The following is an 18,894-nucleotide window of genomic DNA, read 5'->3' on the forward strand; positions in this document are numbered from 1 at the left end:
GATGGCGTGGGTTTCCTCCAGGTGCTCCGGTTTCCCGCACAGTCCCAAGACATGCGCTACAGGTGAATTGAATAAACTAAATTGGCTGTGTGAATGCCAGAGAGTGTGTGGGGGTTTCCTAGTGTTGGGTTGTGGTTGGAAGGGCATCCGCTGCGTAAAACATTTAGGGACTAAGCCGAAAAGAAAATGAAATAAATAAATAAATATTACAAAAAAAATTACAACTACAATTTTTTTACTTTACATTTTGGTATTAAATGTTTACAAATTTTCTACATTCATTGTTTATGTGTAATTCTTAGTTAGCTTCTTAGTTAATTCTTTTTTTTTGCTTTATTTTATCATTTTTCTTTTGTAGTACTTTGAGATTTTACCTAAAATTTGATGTCCTTCATAAATCAAATATATTAATATTATCATTTACTACTAAATTATTATAACAGTAAAAAAATTACTTAGTATAATTTTTAGTATGTGGCGACACGTTAGCTTAGTGGTCAGCACTGTCGACTCACAGCAAGAAGGTCACTGGTTCGAGCCCCAGCTTTGTGGAGTTTGCATGTTTTCCCCGTATTGGCGTGGGTTTCCTCCGGGTGCTCCGGTTTCCCCCACAGTCTAAAGACATGCGATATAGGTGTATTGAATAAACTAAATTGGCTGTTGTGTATGAGTGTGTGTGAATGAGTGTGTATGGATGTTTCCCAGTACTGGGATGCAGTTGGAAGGGCGTCCGCTGTGTAAAACATATGCTGGATAAATTAGCAGTTCATTTCGCTGTGGCAACCCCTGATGAATATAGGTCAGGGGTCACCAATCTCACTCCTGAAGGTCCGGTGCCCTGCAGGGTTTAGCTCCAACTTGCCTCAACACACCTGCCTGGGTGTTTCAAGTATACCTAGTTAGACCTTGATTCGCTTCTTCAGGTGTGTCTAATTAGGGTTGGAGCTAAAATCTGCAGGGCACCGGTCCTCCATGAACAAGTTTGGGTTAGGGGTTAGGGTTAGGCCCTGACCCCTGATATAGGGACTAAGCCGAAGGAAAATGAATGAATACATTTTTAGAGTAACATAGATGTAAAATCTGACCTGATCAAATTTTTGACAGATTTTGTGAGATCTAAAGCAAACCTGTGATGCAAACCCCAAATGCACTACCATAATCTTCAGCTTCATCACAATGTAAAACAACAAGTGTAAACTGCTGTGGTGGCGGTTCTGACCTCCAGCTGTTCTGTTGGTTGCTGTTGTCTGAGAGCAGCGAGCTCATGGGTGAATCTGTGGACAGGACAGGCTGGCTGGGATTGTGCATGGCCATGCCTGACATCTGCTGCCATGAAGAGGGAATGAGGATCTGCTGGGTACCTGCTGGCCAGCCCTGCTAAACACACACAACACGAACAAAACAACTCGGTCAGAAACACAACATCTACTTGCTTTCTAGCAATGTTTTAGTAAGAAACAAGGCCTGTTCACACATCCCAAAAACTATAATGTACAAAACAAATGCTCAGACTGGAATACTATTCTGGTTAGTTTGTGTCATTCCAGTATATATGATCACAACCAACGGCAGATTTAAATGCAACGCGAGGTAAACCAACTGGTATTCTTTCTTTATTGAGTCTTATGTTTAATTTTGTAAACAAAGGAATTTATCAGGATAGTTTCAGCTGATTGTCATTGTCAGTGACACACCTGCCAGGGCCTGATTGCTATCGAGAAATTTCCTGTATGATAAAAACTTTTCATTAAATCATTCCTTATTAAGTAAACTCATTAGCTGCCATGACACTACATAGAGCTTGATTCATATGTCCTGATTTGATTCTGGTTTAGAAGCTTTCAGTTCTTTATTTGTTACAGTCAGTGGCGGTTCTAGTTTAAATCGCACCCTGGGCATCCCATATTTTTCAATAAACATAACAATTTATTTATTCATTCATTCTCTTTTCGGCTTAGTTCCTTTATTAATCAGGGGTCGCCACAGCGGAATCAACTCCCAACTTATGCAGCATATGTTTCACGCAGCGGATGCCCTTCCAGCCACAATCCGTCACTGGGAAACACCCATACACTTTTGCATTCACACTCATACACTACGGCCAATTTAGCTTACCCAATTCACCCATTCAGCACATGTCTTTGTATATTATAATATTTGTATATCTATGTAAAATTGATTTTGATCATGCTTACACAGCACTAACAATGTGAGAGCACGTTTTTGGCCAAGGACAGAAAAGAAGTAAAGACAACTAACCTCTATTCAAGTTAGGACTGAACAGCATATTGTTTCAGCATCTACAATATATCGCAATCTGTACATCCGCAATAGTCACATCTCAGAATATGTAGTTTAATGTAGAGTTCAATCATAATGGGGTAAAAGTTTATCAGCATGCATTTTTAAAGAGATAGTTCACCCAAAAATTACTTACAGTTTTTATTACACCCTTCACAAAAATAATACAATTTAATAACTCCTATAGTATTGAAACAAGTGAAGTGTGAGTAAATAGTGAGTACAGTTTAATCTTTGAGTGAACTGTCCCTTTAAGGCCTGTGACTGTGTGAACATTTTAATATTTCAAAATTTTAAACATCCGGCCACAAGAACTTTTTTGTAACTTTAATATAGATTAAATAATATACAATGAAGACTATGCAGTGTTGATTATTCAATATCTGTTCCAGAATAGTGAATACCTGACAACTGTAATTCACTTTTATTTTTACTATATTTTATTTATCTATGCTTGTAATTTATTTGTTATATATTATTCAAGATGCACTGTTCTACAAAACCCCCCCAATCAATCCCAATAAACCTGTTAAATCATCTGGTGAAATTGTATTTACATCAAAATATATATCATAGAAATACAGAATACCGTAATGTCCGATTTTTCAAATATCGTGAAGCCCTATTTCAAGTATACAGATATTTGTAAAACTAATTTCCATGACTTTTCCAAAAGTTTGTTGGGTTTTCTGTTTTTTCACACTTTTTCAGGCCTGGAAAATGCCATGTCAAAAAATTCCATGACTTTTCCAGGTTTTCCATGACTGTATGAACCCTGTATATTTAAATTTAGACAACAGACGTGGACTTAAAATCAGAAGTTTTAAAATCTAATGTTTCTGAATTGGTGGTACAATACAAACATGCATTACACGCCCTCCCTTTTTAGCTCTATTTGCGGTGAATAATATTTACTCTTAGTGTGAACAGGCCTCGAGTCACTGAGCCCTTTGATTGATAACTCCAAAATGAGCACATTTAGCATGGCGACACTCAGTCTGCCTTGCGTTCGATCTCTTCCTATCATACATGAAAAGGGTCTAACAAGCTCTCGAAATCATACAGAACTTCATTAAAACAAAGCAACGCAGCAGGAAAGTCAATTTCAATTTTCATCTCAATTACGCTGCTTGAACAATTGCAAGTCCTTCATGCTTAAAGAGGAAACGGGGAATCAAAAAAATCATGGCAGATTGCGTTTCAGCAGATCAGCCTTTTATAAAGAGATTAAGAAATATGCAAGAAAACAATAACAAGTGAGCAGGGAATTTAACTGGAATGATTATCAAAGCGATGCAAGCGACAAGTTACGGTTGGCAGTCCATTTATCTGCATAGAGAGGAAGTGACTGGTTAGTGGTGGAGGGGGAAAAAAGGAGAATGAGTCAATGGGGAGACATTTGTTGCCACAGGAGTGGGTCTGTGGAAAGAGAAATCAGTTGAATTGCACAGAGTCAAAGAGCCATGCTTCACTGGATAGAGCCCTGGGGCCAAGAGGAAAAAAACGCCTAGTTAAATCATGACTGATAGGTGAAGAGAGGAGAAAACAAAACTAAAGCATCCTCCTTCCACTATAAAACTCAAAAGGAAATGAGGGCAAACAGCACATCATATCAATTCCTTTGATACTCTACATTAATAAAGGACTTTAAAATATCACGGGAATTATATTAAGTACATGTGACACTAATGAGCAAGAATCACAGTCTGCGCATGTGAATGTTTCTATATATTTCGATATATACTGTACATTTACATTAAGTTATAGATCTGTAAGTTATATAACTATAATATATATTGTTTTTAAATGTGGTATAGATAGTTATTAATATTTAAATTACTACTATTATTAGTATTATTGTGGCATTTTATAATTATTAAAATTATTGCACATTATTGTACTGAATTTGAAATAATAATAATAATAATAATATTAGCTGCATTGTTATTACTGTATTAATTATACAAATCTTTATGTACTATTATTAAAACATTCATTCATTCATTTTCCATCAGCTTAGTCCCTTATTTATCAGGAGTTACCACTGCAGAATGAACTGCCAACTACTCCCACGAATTTTTTACACTGCAGATGCTCTTTCAGCTATATCCCAGTACTGGGAAACACCTATATACTCTCATTCACATACATACACTACGGAGAATTTAGCTTACCCAATTCACCTATAGTGCATGTCTTTGGGCTCATGGGGGAAACCGGAGCACCCAAAAGAAACCCACGCTAACATGGGCAGAACATGCAAATTCCACTCAGACCTGCCAACTTGCCCAGCCAAGAATCGAACCAGCGATCTTCTTGCTGTGAGTCGACAGTGCGAACCACTGCGCCTCCCAAGTTATATAACTATAATATATAATAATTTAAAATGCAGCATAGATTTATTCATATTTAATCACTAATATTAGCATTATTGTGGCATTTTATAATTATTAATAATATTACACATTATTATTGTATTAAATTTGTATTAAAAGTAAAATAATAATGATTATTAGCTGTATTGTTATAATTGTAATAATTATTAATTAGAAAAATCTTTTTATTTATATTACTATTAAAACATTCATTAATTTTCCTTCAGCTTAGTCCCTTATTTATCAGGGGTTACCACAGCGGAATGAAAAAAATGTGTGAATGATTCATCAATTGAAATACTTAAAGTCCGTCCCAAATGACATACAGTACTTAATGCAGTCACACTGAATATTCTGAAATAAAAAAAAGAGGATGATAAACAAAAGTAACTAATAAAAAGTAAAACTGGAGCAGAAGGGGTGGAGCTATTGGATGCTGAGTTTGAAATATTTTATTTATATTAATTATTTATTTATTTATTTATTTATTTATTTATTTATTTATTTATTTATTTATTTATTTATTTATTTATTTATTTATTTTCTGCAAGTAAAATTCTGATACGCAAGCTGTTTCATCGCCTCCTGATGATCAATACGATTGTTCTCTAGATTCATTTGGTAGTTTGCCAATTCATTTCACTAATTTGGCAACTGTAAAACTTCTATTGGGAAACTCTACTGGATCTTTAAAAAAAAAACATTTCCTTTGGGACGACACTTAACTCATCCACTACATGGTTGATAGTATAAGTGCGTACTGTATAGTGTGTCATTTAGAATGCAACTTTATCTATTCTCTACCTTTATATACACACAGTACAGTACATATAGGTGTATGAATAATTTCAGGTTTCACTGTATATATTCATTATTCTAATTATTTTGTATGTTTACATCAGAAGACGTTCTGCATTTCTGGAGTGCTCGAAATAAACAGAAGATAAAAAGCACTAGGGATTTTTTGTTTTAGTATTGTATCAAATCCATATAAAATTGTGACCCCAAAACCGAGGTAAATACAGAATCAGGACTTCTATATACATCTTCTAACACTAGCAAACTCTAAATAATTTGATATCCTTGTTTTTGTTCTGATTACTTCTACAATCCTCATTTGTACAGTGAGAAAGTCAGTGTGTATAAAGCATCTGCTGAATGGTTAATTATAAAAGGAAAGGAACAAGTTCCTAGGAGTCATTTATGGTTAATCAGACTACACTGGTTCCATAGTATAGCTGTTTTGTGCGCATTCCATGGACACTAAGTATGTTTACAAAGACACTAATACGACTAAGACAATAATCTTATTAATAGTCTACCATGTAAACAGCGATTTTTGACGACCTCAATCTGAATAAAGTTATAATCGAATTAAGACATGTGGCATATTCCTAGTTTAGTGGCATTATTGTAGTGCAAGACAGACATGCAAACACCTTAATCAAACTATTACAGTCGTGTAGGACTTTGACACATTTTGTGACAGGATAGTCCATACACACATGTATGGACAGGATAGTCCACACAAACGCTGTTTGACACTATTCTCTGCACCTACATTGCAGTCAGTAAAGGACCACAGACAGTGTTTTTTCCATTAAAACAACCCCTTTCCTACCAGTTCTAACTTCATACTCGTATCCAACACCTCAGTTTGACACAGGGACATGAATGAAACGTTGCTGAATAAAAGTGAAACTGCTAAACTGCAGTTAAAGTCGAAAAATTTAAAAATCATGAAAGGAACATTTTTAAAGCAACTCATGTAAGCAATCATAATCAATCTTAATCATGATATTGCCTTATTTAGATTAAGGTAAATAATTTGATTACTGATGTCCGTAGTCCTGATATTCTTAGTAGATTACTGATGATTACATAGTCACTTTTGTAGTCACTTCATTTTTTGTTCGTAACTCTTTCAGTTCAGGATTTGACCCAGAATTGCAGCATGCAGCAAGGCAAATAGGTGGCAGAAAGAAAGAGAAACAGGTTTATCTGGTTGGCAGGACACAGGTTTACCAGCATTGTGGCACTCTGCTCCAGATGGCGAGAGCTGAGGGTCAGCGGGAGGCGCAGGGTCAGAGGAGTGCTGCTGCTGTTGCTCTGGTTGGGGAAGGGATAGAGGGATGTGTGGAGGAACTGAGGATGGAGGAAAGGGTGGCACGGTTAACAACACGCCGGCTGAACTGATGGAGACACTTCTCGCCAAGACCCACCATCATTGATGTAAATGCAGAAAAGCAACATCAAGTACAAAAACAGACCAATATGACAGTAGAGGCACCAACCTACTGACTTCTGTTGAAATCCCACCCTCTTCTTTTCAGAGTCTTTCCGAGTCACCAATTAAGGTGAAACACTGTGGGCAAATACACTGTTTTTGTCATGCACATGTTAATTTTGATATTTTGGGCATTTGGGATTTCATTTTTTGGGTGGGAAAATGCTCTATGGAAGAGCATTTTTTCCCTATTATGGAAGTCAATGGTTACAGGTGTCATTCTTCAAAATATCTTCTTTGTTGTTCAAAAGGTTTGGAACCACATGAGGGTGAGTAAAGCTTATTTTTTGGGTGAACTATCCCTTCAATGTTAGTGGCTAAAGATGATATTTTCTTGGAAAAAGTAAATTCCGATAATGTTAATTTTGATATTTTGGGTTTTTTGGGGGTTCATTAAAGAAACACGCCACATTGTTTTTTTTTTTTTTAAATTGTCATTTTACAGCTCCCCGAGAGTTAAACAACTGAGTTTTACCATTTTTTAATCCATTCAGATCATCTCTGAGCCTGACAGGAGCACCTTTAGCTTAGCTTAGCATAATTCACTGAATCAGATTAGACCGTTAGCATCTCCTTCAAAAATAACCAAAATTTTGACGGCGCAATAGCCTAGTGGTTAGCGCGCCGACATATGGTGCAATAGCACGTCAGGGCGTAGCGAGTTCGAATTTCCCTACCCCCTCTCTCTCTCTCCCAATTCGCTTCCTGTCTCAATACTGTCCTATCTAATAATAAAGGCAAAAAAGGCCAAAAATAAATCTTAAAAAAAAAAAAAAATTTTTTTAAATATTTTTCTCATTTAAAGCTTGACCCTTCTGTAATGTAATGTAATGTGTATTTATATAGTGCATTTATTGTGTTTGGCCAAACACCCAAAGCGCTTCACAATCATGTGAGGGGTCTCTCCACACCACCACCAGTGTATAGCATCCACTTGGATAATGCGATGGCTGCCACAGGACAACGGCGCCAGTGTGCTCACCACACACCAGCTATTGGTTGAGTGAAGTAAAAGTAATAGAGCCAATTCAGTGGATGGGGATGATTGGGAGGCCATGATGGTAAGGGCTGATAGAGGGACTTTGGCCAGGACACCAGGGTTACACCCCTGCTCTTAACAAAAAGTGCCATGGTATTTTTTGACCACAGAGAGTCAGGACCTCAGTTTAACAACTCATCCAAAAGACGGATGTAGTTCCATTGTGTACTAAGACCAATGAGAAACAAAAAGCTGCTATATTCAATTTGGTCATTGTTATTTTCCCCAATTTAATTTAGTACTCTTATAAGAAAATATCAGCAGTTGTTACATACTTAGCTTAAAATGACGCAGTCTAATCCTGTTAATATTAAATAAAAGAGTTGAGCGTACAGACTGGTTGCTATGATGACAACTCCTGAATGAGTTTTATAAAAATATCTTACATCATGTCAAATCATCAATGATCAAATCCGGCTAAGTATCGTAGTTCTACTACGATATGGAAGTCAATAGTTACAGGTTTCTAACATTCTTCAAAATATCTTCTTTTGTGTTCAAGCGAAGAAAGAAACTCATAAAGGTTTGGAATCACATGAGAGTGAGTAAAGTATTACTTTTGGGTGAACTATCCCTTCAATGTTACTTAGTGGTTCAAGATGATATTTTCCAGGAAAAGATCTGTGTGATGAAAAACCTGTTCAGAAAAAAAGTCTAAAAGGCTCGTTTTCAGTTTTCACTAAATAATTGATCAGTGCAAAACTGTAAATTAATATAAAAAAGGTTGCTTTCCAAAAACAAACACTCATAATCAAAGATATGGACAGCAAAAAATGCTTTTCTTACATTTTGCCTTGTTTCTAGTCCAAATATCTAAAAAAATTACTAAATTAAAAAGCATTTTGTAGAAAAGCAAAACATATTGTCTTGTTTTAAAACTTATATACCAAAAGGAATTGACTTTTCCTATAAATCAGGGGTTCTCAATGTCTACATTAAAAGGTCCAAATCTCAAAGGTCTGGAACAACAGATATTACATAACTTGTTTTTAATAAACACCCATAACATGCATCACAAGTCAACATTATTTATTTTCCTTTAAATAAAGTGGCATTTGCATTCAAAAGACATGAAATACAATGGCAAAACCACTAATATAAGTGCATTTTTGTTCAAAACACAACAAATGGTAGGCTGAGAGTATCTGGATGCAGCCATGATGATGCAAGCTGAGATGCTCAGAGATGCAATGTCAGACACAATGCACTCACTAAAGCTAGTGACGTCACTGTGAGGGGCAGGGTTAGGGGTGGGGTTAGGTGAGCACATCAAAATGCATTGCAGCATGCAGCTCAGATTGTAGCTGCACCAGGTCTGCATCCAGACCTCTCTCCAAAAAAAAAGGTGAAAAATACAAAAGGTGTGTATCGAAAACTTTAGGTGTTACAGTTTTGCGTCCCTTATATCTGTATTTTGTGGCTACTGCTGTTAAAAATGTCTGTGTTTCATTTCATACTGGCGCTTCAAGTCTCATTACAAATCAAGCTGATTGGCTTTATGCTGGCTTGTGGCAAAATAAACACATCTGTCCATTGAACTGTCAATTCTCTTCAACAAGTTTTCTTTTCCGTACGACTGACATCTTCATCCATTAAAATGATCGCTTTGCTGCGGTGGTTAAAGCAGGCGCGCACACCTGATTAGCCCGCTCGATCACATGAAGCCTCATATCATTACTGGATGTCATAACAACAGTCAGAAAACTTTGAAATTGTTGTCTTCGATTTTATTTAGGCACATATTTTTTTCACAAAAATACAAACAACTAAACATTTTTTAATGAAGGAAATCCACAATTTGAATCCTTTACGCATAGTCTTTCAATTCGAAATAGAGTTGGGTCTGGATTGAATACCCTTGTGGTCCGGATCCGAGCCGGAGTTCATACTTTGAGAAGCCCTGCTACAAAACTAGCAAAATAATCTGCCAATCAGGTAAGCAAAATAATCTTGTTTTTCTTAGCTTACCACACTGGCAGATGATTTTGGTTGTTTTTAAGAGTTCACACTTAGCTGATGATTAATAATAAGGCTAGTTTGGCGTGCTGTCTCGGGAGAGTGCCCTGAGCTTATAAGATCCTCGAGCCCTGGGCTCCCTCCCGTTGCAAGGCGAGAGGGAAGTTTGAGCTCAGGTAGATCTCGATGACTCCCCCTCTTGCTTATTGTAGCTAAGTGTCAGATATGGATGTTGAAGGTGTACTCCGAGTTTAGCTAAAATATTTTGGATTAATTGTTTAGAGTGCTTGTTTTTGAACTGTGGGAGGAAACCGGAGGACCCGGGGAAAACCCACGCGACCACGGGGAGAACTAGCAAACTCCGCACAGAAATGCCGTCTGGTTTTGAAAGGGATTAAACCAGGGGCATTCTTGCTGTGAGGTAACAGCGCTAATCGCTGGCCACCGTGACGCCCGTTTGAAAGGGGGGAAAGTAGGGTTGGGTGGGGGGGTTTCTTCGAGACGAAGATATTGAGATGAGAAACGTCTGGTTATTTATAGCGAGTGAAGGATCGTCTGATAGGATAATCGGTTATTAGCTGAAGTCAGAACAGCTGTGAACAATCATAAGCACGTGATCCTCTCGAAATTTGTTTGTAAATAAACTTCACTTAAGAAAAAACTAACTTAGTTTTGATACATTATTTCTTAAAACATTTTATGCTTGATCAAAAAATGCTTTGTGATTTGAGAAGTTTTAGATATTTGGACTACAAAAATCTATCATCCATCATGTATTATGGAAATAAAACAGAGAAACAAGGATAAAACAACATATAACAACATAACACATCGCATAAAAAACTATGCAAGTCTATGCCTACCTGTGTCAACATGCTGGGCTGAATATGCAGAGGCTGTGTGGACTGGTTTTGGGGCACTATGGGCACAGAGTTGTCCATTCTCACAGGATAGCCAGTGTGTTTGTTGGAGGTCTGCAGCCCTGCTGAATGAAACACGAGCGATTCAGCTTAAATGCATTGGGAAGCAGCGTGAGTCTAGGAGGAAAGGATGCAGGGAGAAGAGGGTTTGGGTAAAAATGGCTCGGGTAGGGGCTCACCCTGGATGGTAGGAGGGCACACAATGAGGGTTTGCTGGAAGGGCTCTGTCTGGGCACACAGCTGAGTAGGGCGAGCCTGCAGCGGCACACTCTGCTGAGCCAAGCCTGGGATATTTATAGTGGCCTGCTGGTACAGACCAGGCTGGTAGTTCAGTAAAGGAACGTTGCTGCTAAGAGACAGGGACTGGCCCCCTGTGGAGGCCATCTGGCAGTTACGGAAAGAGAGGGAGACTCTTAGCACCATTGACTAACACACAAATAGCACACAAGACCTTAATATAGCATGCATACTATGGGTTAATGCAGTAGTTCGCCTGTTAATCACAGTTCTGATGTCGTTTTGCTCTTGCTGCTGTTTAACTTTTTTTTTGCACAGACAAATTAAATGATGCTTTCATCGATGGAGCTCCTGTTTTTTTGTGGGTCCACATTATATTAATTGGTTTGTTTAGGTTTGCTTGTTCATATACTGTATGGCAGTGTTTCCCAGCCATGTACCTGCAGACACATCAATAGTATATATTTGGGCTGTCTCCCTTATCTGACCCATTAACTACAGGTTTTAGAGTCTCTTCTAACGTTTTGATGAGTTTTTTAGGCGTGATTAGAGAGAAGTTGAAAATATGTACTGTCGGTGTGCCTTCAGTTATGTTACCTTGGCCACAAAACCAGTCAATTTGTCAAAATTGAGATTTAAACATCACATGGAAGCTGATTAAATAGACAATTTATCAATCTAATGTAATTGTAAATGTAAATATAATAATATTGATAATGTTCAGCGGAGATACAAGTTTTTGAACATCTAGAATCTGTTCAAATATTGAGAAAGATTGGCATGTGTCTTGCAAGATGTTTTATAGCATTCTATTAGAACAGTGGTTCTCAAAGTGGGGGTCGGGACCTCCCGAGGGGTCGTGGGACAATGAAGGGGGGTCGCCTGGTGATTTCCAAAAATCTATTTATTTTTATTAAACCATAAGAATTACCATATTTTATCCATAACCTACTGAAAAGAAAAAAATCATAAAGTCATTTATAGTCACTATATACCACTGTATATAGTTACTATAGTAGCTTATAGTTACTAGTTCTATTAGATTGCGATCGCTGGGGTAATTACATTATATTAAATACACAGCAATAGCTTCAGATGCAACAGATTGATGACCAGGTTAAGTTTTCTGGCACATTTACAGCCCTAACATACATAAAAAAACATCTACGAAGAATAGACTTGGGTCTATTGGTGTGTGTGCGCCATTGCATGCAAAGTTTCTGTACTTATAACCACCTCAGAGGATATTGGGGGTCGCGAGCCACTGGCATTGTTATTTTAGGGGTCGCGGGCTGAAAAGTTTGGGAACCCCTGTATTAGAAGACTATAGAAAGTCCATCCATGGTTAAAACTATTGGCACAATACATTGCACTGGAAAGAATAACCTACAGTATTGACCTTATTCTCCTAACACGGAAGTGCACTCGTTTCCTTTTTTGTGCTTGTTTTTTGTACTTCCAATTGAGTTAAACAATTAACGGCAGAAAACAGGCTCTAAAAGTGTGGTCATTACTATACATAAATAGTAGAATAATATAATAAGAAAATATCAGTTTGCAACATAACAAGCTGTTTTTAACGTCTAAAATTAAATGGAAGTGAATGAGAATGGAAGTCTGGAGCAAAAAATATTCCAATGGTGGCGACCGAGGTCCTATGCTGATCCTTCTCCTCTCTCTGCTCCCAATGCTTTCCTGTCTGTCCTCCACTATCCTATCCCAATAAAAGGTGAAAAACACCTAAAAAAAAAATAATAATAAATACTTATAAAAAATAATAGTTAATAACAAATATTAATAATAACATAAAATAATAATAACTATTATATATGATAATAATAACTCTTCATAATAACAGTTAGTATAATTTTATGTTCACTTTAATTTCCCTTTTGTGCAATAAAAAAAAGTTTATAAAAAATATTAAGAAATCACCTTTAAAGACGCCTGCCTAAAACACTTAGCACATTACTAATCAAAAATTGTATTTTGATACATTTATGGTAGAAAATTTACTAATCATCTTCATTACTAAGAAATTTGACTTAATATTCTAATAATTTTTGGCATAAAAGAAAAATCTATCATTTTAAGCCAAATATTGTTGTCAAAAATATACTATTATGTGGAACATATTGGTTTTGTGCTCCAGGGTCACATATGCTAATTAGGCCACAATGCTGCTTTCCATATAATTTGCCACACATCCATACAATTTATGTAGACGTTTAGAGAGGGCAAATTCTTCAGCAGGATTGCGCTCCTTCTCATACTTCACCCTCCACATCAAAGTTCCTAAAAGCAAAGAAGGTCAAGGTGCTCCAGGACTGGCCAGCCCAGTCACAAGACATGAACATTATTGAGCATGACTGGGGTAAGATGAAGGAGGAGGCATTGAAGATGAATCCAAAGAATCATGGGAGTCATACACAATATTAATTCTTTTCCCACTGCATCATGACTTTATATTCTATAACGTGGAATATTTCTGTTAAGTAACACAAGCAAAGTCAGACCTTATTGTCCCAATTAAATAATTAACAATCAAGGCATGATCATGTTTTATTTTGGTAAAATAAGCATAATCTAGAGGCCTTTGCCTTTCATATAAGCCACTTCTGATACCAAATGATCAACCAGAAGTCAAGTTATTATTTGTTGTTCCTAAAACTTGGATAGGCGACAAGACTTATGTCAGGTAGAGTATAAACTGACATTGTCAAAAAAAAGTTTTTGTCTTTCCTGGAAAGAAGAAGCATATGGTTGATTAAGTAAAAGACGACAGAACTGTGATTTAAGACAAACCATTACTCTTAGCCAGCTTGACATTACCAATTACATTGAGCTGCATAAAAACATTCTCTTTTCCCCATGCAAGTGACAAACTGAATCCGAGTGCACTGCAAACGAACTACATTTCCCATAATGCCCGTGCGCCACACACCTGGCTGTGCTGATTGAGTTGACTGCTGAACGTGACGGTGAGGTTGGCGGCTGCGCTCGGGCCATTGTGGCTGCTGAATAGGTTTTTGTTGTTGTCGAAGGCGGTGCACCTGCGCTTGCAGATATCCATGTTTTGGAAGCAGGATTTCACACTGTGCAAGAAAGGGTGGTCAGTGAGATTTAAAACAGAGAGAGGTGTGGAAACTCCTTCAGGATTATATCAGGGCTTACTGAGAGCTGTGTGGGAAGTGAAGCAGGTGGGTCATCGTCACAAACGGGTGGTTGAGGGTCTTGGTGGGTGTTATTCTCTTGTCCGCATCTAATGTTAGCATTTTCTTTAGCAGGTCGATAAACTCTCTCCGGTCAGCTTTCTCCGCTAAGATGTCTGTGCCCTCTAGGTTAGTCATATTGACCTGGAGAGGAAAAAACAAAGAAACAAGGAATGAGTTTATACTGTGCACAATCCTAAGCATCCTTGTTAGCCTGTGACTTTTGCACAATCTATAATCAATCAGTCTCTTTATTAAAAACAAACAGAAAATAAAGAAAATAAGCCTCTATACAGCCTCTATAACATTCAGGTCTGGACCCTGAGGAGGCCATTTTATGACTGTTTGTGTTTCATCAGATGGCATGGGATTGAATAACATAATGGATTAAAACCTTTCTGTAATTTCAACAATTCAGACAATATTGCTAACAACACTAGTAGAAATGCAGCTCAAACCAGGTCAAACAGCCTCTCTCCAACATTGTCTTTCACAATTAAACAATTTAATCAAAATAATTCAAACTCTAACATAACCCAACCCCTATCCTAACAAACCATACAGCAAGTGAAAGATCATTTATTCACCCTGTGTAAATCTCAATTAAATAAAGAAAACTGACACTTAAGACTGGTTTGCTGGTAAAGGGTCACATATATCCATTGTACAATCAGTACTTTCGCACAGTACTGTATGTAACACTTTTGAAGTAAATAAGTAAATCAATCTAAAATCTAAAAAGTCTAAAATTCAAATGTAGTTTCTTGACTATTTGTAGGTCAGAATTCGATTGGGTCAACATATTAAAGTACTGTCAACAATATTTTAAAATCTTTGTTAATATTAATTTCAACTTTTAATTTGATTCGTTTTAAATTTTAATTTAATTATTTTCCAAAATTCAACTTTGATTTTAATAATGCATTTGTAAAGGTTAGTTAATAGATCTAAGCTAACATCAACTAACAAATAGCTGTTTGTCAAATTACAAGAATTGACTGTTACTTAATGCATTAACTAAACATAATTAATGGACTATATTGAAAAGTGTTATCAAAATGAGCATGATTTAAATTAGTTATTTAAGCTAATTAAGGTTTGCATGCTTTTATATCAAACTTTACTATAACCCCTAAATACAGTCTGCTTTGAAACTGTACTGGGATTTCAATATGTAAATTGCAGTAAATATTATTATCTGTTTTACATATTATATTATATACATATATGCACACACACTTGTAAAATAAATATGAAGATACATTTTAAGAAGTGAACATAAATGTAAATAAGATGTGAACATAAATAATGTAAATAATATTATTTTATAACTCTAATATATTATAAAATTGTGGAGAGGTAAGCATGATCCAACAGCCAAAAAGGGGGGAGAGCATGCTTGGAACCCGGCTGCTAATCAGCGGCCAAATCGGAAACAATGAATAACACCTGTTTGTTCTAGTGATTGGGCTGGAGAGACACCCCTCTTAAGTAGAGGAGAAGGAGCAGTAGGGAGAAGAGAGAGCAAACGCACACACACACACACACGCACACACGCACACACGCACACACACACACACACACACACACACGCGCACACACACACACACACACACACACACCGACTCTGTCTTCTTCCCAGAATAATAATGAACTTTATAATAATGTAAAGTTTATAAAACTAATTTATTCATTCATTAATATTCTTGTTGGCTTAGTCCCTTTATTAATACGGGGTCGCCACAGCGGAATGAACCGCCAACTTATCCAGCAAGTTTTTACGCAGCGGATGCCCTTCCAGCCGCAACCCATCTCTGGGAAACATCCACACACACAATTATAAACTACAGACAATTTAGCCTACCCAATTCACCTGTACCGCATGTCTTTGGACTGTGGGGGAAACCGGAGCACCCGGAGTAAACCCACGCGAACGCAGGAAGAACATGCAAACTCCACACAGAAACGCCAACTAAGCCGAGGCTCGAACCAGCGACCAAGCGACCTTTCTGCTGTGAGGCGACAGCACTACCTACTGCGCTACTGCTTCACCTATAAAACTAATATAACTTTATAATACTTTTATAATAATATTAAAGTTTTACTATTATTATATAACTTTAACATGCATTATTTAAAAAATGTCCAGCTTTAACATACATGTGTTAATAATTCCATCACAATTCAGTGTGACAAATACATTTATGTAAAATTGACTCAACATACTTTATCTAACCTGTACTCAATAAAATATATTTAAAAATGCATTCATAAAAGATATTATATTTTAAATGATCATACACTTGCTGATAAATAGGTAAAACCTATTGGTTTAAAAAGCAAAAGTATATATTTCAAGAATTCTGTGGCTCCACTGTGATATATGTAGCATAAAAAATCCATTCTGACCCATACAATGTATTTTTGGCTACTAACAAAAATATACCAGACTGGTTTAGTTGTCCAGGGTCACATATTTTTGTATATTAGCTGTATTGATACTTTTGTATTGCTTGAAACCCTATTTTCATATTTGACTCAACCATAAGCTCATATTTGTATTATTGATGATCTTTTCACCCATTACTGTACACTCGACACTACCTGCATCATGTCATCGAGGCAGTTGAAAATGTATTTGCGAGCCTCTTTGGACTTGATGCCAAACTCAGCCTCGTGCTCGGCGGGAGTCTAAAAACAGAAACACATCAGTGAGGAAAGTGTTCAATCATGAATTGACCGCTGATGTCTTTGAAAATAAAACACACAGCGGTGCTTTAAGTGGGACATGCCTTCAGTCTCCAGAGAGGGTAGCTGGAGTCTGGGCCTCTGTGGAAGAAACGGCTGGTTTTAGTGCCAGCGCTCAGGAGATACTCCGCTGGCAAACCTTGAGTCTGGGAGATGTACCGAATCTGTAGGGATATACATTGAATGTAGATTATACAACACATTTAGCACATTTGGATTGTAGCCAAGTAGTGTATGCAGAAGATGGTCCAAATTAGTTATATACTATCAAATGTACTATCAATTGATTGGATTCACTAAGGTTTTTTTATGGCTTTAAAAGAAGACCGTTCTGCTCTCTAAAGCTGCATTTATTTAATGACAAATACAGAACAACTCTAGCATAGTGATCATTTACAGGAATTTAAAATAGCCATTAAAAGTGCAGGATGTAAGATTGACACCCAGTGGTTAAACTAGGTATTGCAGTTCAAATTCAAAACACGTTGTCATCCGGTCCCTCCTTCAACGACTCCACGTAAATGCAGGTTACCAGACTGATGACACCAACAGGAGTAAGCGTGCCTGAATATCGAGTCTACACCGTAACTACGCACAATAAAAATTATCTTTTCTATGTATGAAGGAGTTTTAGTCCAAACCACCATCTGAAATTTCTATTTTCTCGAGGCTGAACAGCAGCATAAACTATTAAGACAATGATCACATCAGGTACTGATTATGTGCTCTTTTCAGTGTTAAATGCTATAAATATGAGTTTGAATATCATTTTACGTGGCATTTATTGTCTTATGGAATGCAGCAGCAGATAGTTTACCTCAGATATCGATCATAACATAAACATATTTGAATATGAATGAACTGTGATTCCATCCAAAACAACAAATATTAGTCACTCACTTTTAATAATGTTAAAGAGGTTTAATATGTATTAAATATATTCTACACCAGGGGTTTTCAAACTTTTTATTTTCAGGGACCCCCATTTATGATGTTTTCTTGCAGGGAACCCCTTTGCCTAAAGTTTAAAAGCACTTATATATTTCAAATATAAATATGTAAACTAAAATTCTGTATAACGTAAACACACTATAGTTCGTATTTCACAGGCATGCAAAATGGTATTGTTTTGAAAGCTATTTATTTTTTAGTTGGCAACTCACTACAGCCAAAAGTTATTCTCAATTTTTATATTTCATTTAAAAAAAAAAAAAATATATATATATATATATATATATATATATATATATATATATATATATATATATATATATATATATATATATATATATATATATTTATATTAACTGAAAAAGATAGCTTTTCTAAATGAGGCAGTGGTAGATGAAAAGTTAAATCTTGATATTTGTAACATTTGTAGTTTCTGTAGTTTTTTTTCCCTGTCTTGTTTTTATGGAAAACTGCAAAATATTTACATTGAACTTATGCTTTTGCTTACTGTGTTTTCTAACAAAGGCAGACAACTACCTTTTGTGCCGCTTCCTCTCCAAATTATTATTTTTTTTAAATTTTTTTATGATTTTTTAGGGGTTTTTACCTTTATTTTGATAGGATAGTAGAGAATTCAAACAGGAAAGCACTGGGAGCAGAGAGAGGGAAAGGATCGGCAAAGAACCTCGAGACGGGAATCGAACCTGGGTCGTCACTAGCACACTGGTGCAATATGTCAGCGCGCAGTACCACTAGGCTACCGGCCCAGACTCCAAATAATTCTTTGACGATGTCTTTGGTAGCTGGTAATAACAATGCATCGCCAACTATGTGCGGCTTCTAGCACGCGTGATGTGGAGTGATGCCA

The 18,894-nt window shown here is 36.6% G+C and overlaps 1 protein-coding gene across 26 annotated transcripts in view; it reads right to left on the bottom strand.

Annotated features, from left to right (window-relative positions):
- Positions 1 to 18,894, bottom strand: part of hipk1a (homeodomain interacting protein kinase 1a) — a 53,810-nt gene that overhangs the window by 19,671 nt on the left and 15,245 nt on the right. For 4 of the 26 annotated variants that reach the window (XM_087306140.1, XM_087306133.1, XM_087306138.1 and 1 more), the window contains 7 exons: positions 17,120 to 17,239; positions 16,932 to 17,018; positions 14,290 to 14,471; positions 14,060 to 14,210; positions 11,058 to 11,262; positions 10,822 to 10,940; positions 1,220 to 1,377 (listed from right to left, as the gene is read on the bottom strand). In XM_087306140.1, the coding sequence (XP_087162266.1) occupies positions 1,220 to 1,377; positions 10,822 to 10,940; positions 11,058 to 11,262; positions 14,060 to 14,210; positions 14,290 to 14,471; positions 16,932 to 17,018; positions 17,120 to 17,239 (1,022 nt within the window). 26 annotated transcript variants of the gene reach the window in all.

Source organism: Danio rerio, chromosome 23 (assembly GCF_052040795.2).
Source record: "Danio rerio strain M-AB ecotype USA chromosome 23, GRCz13ab, whole genome shotgun sequence".
Classification (NCBI taxonomy): Eukaryota; Metazoa; Chordata; class Actinopteri; order Cypriniformes; family Danionidae; genus Danio; species Danio rerio.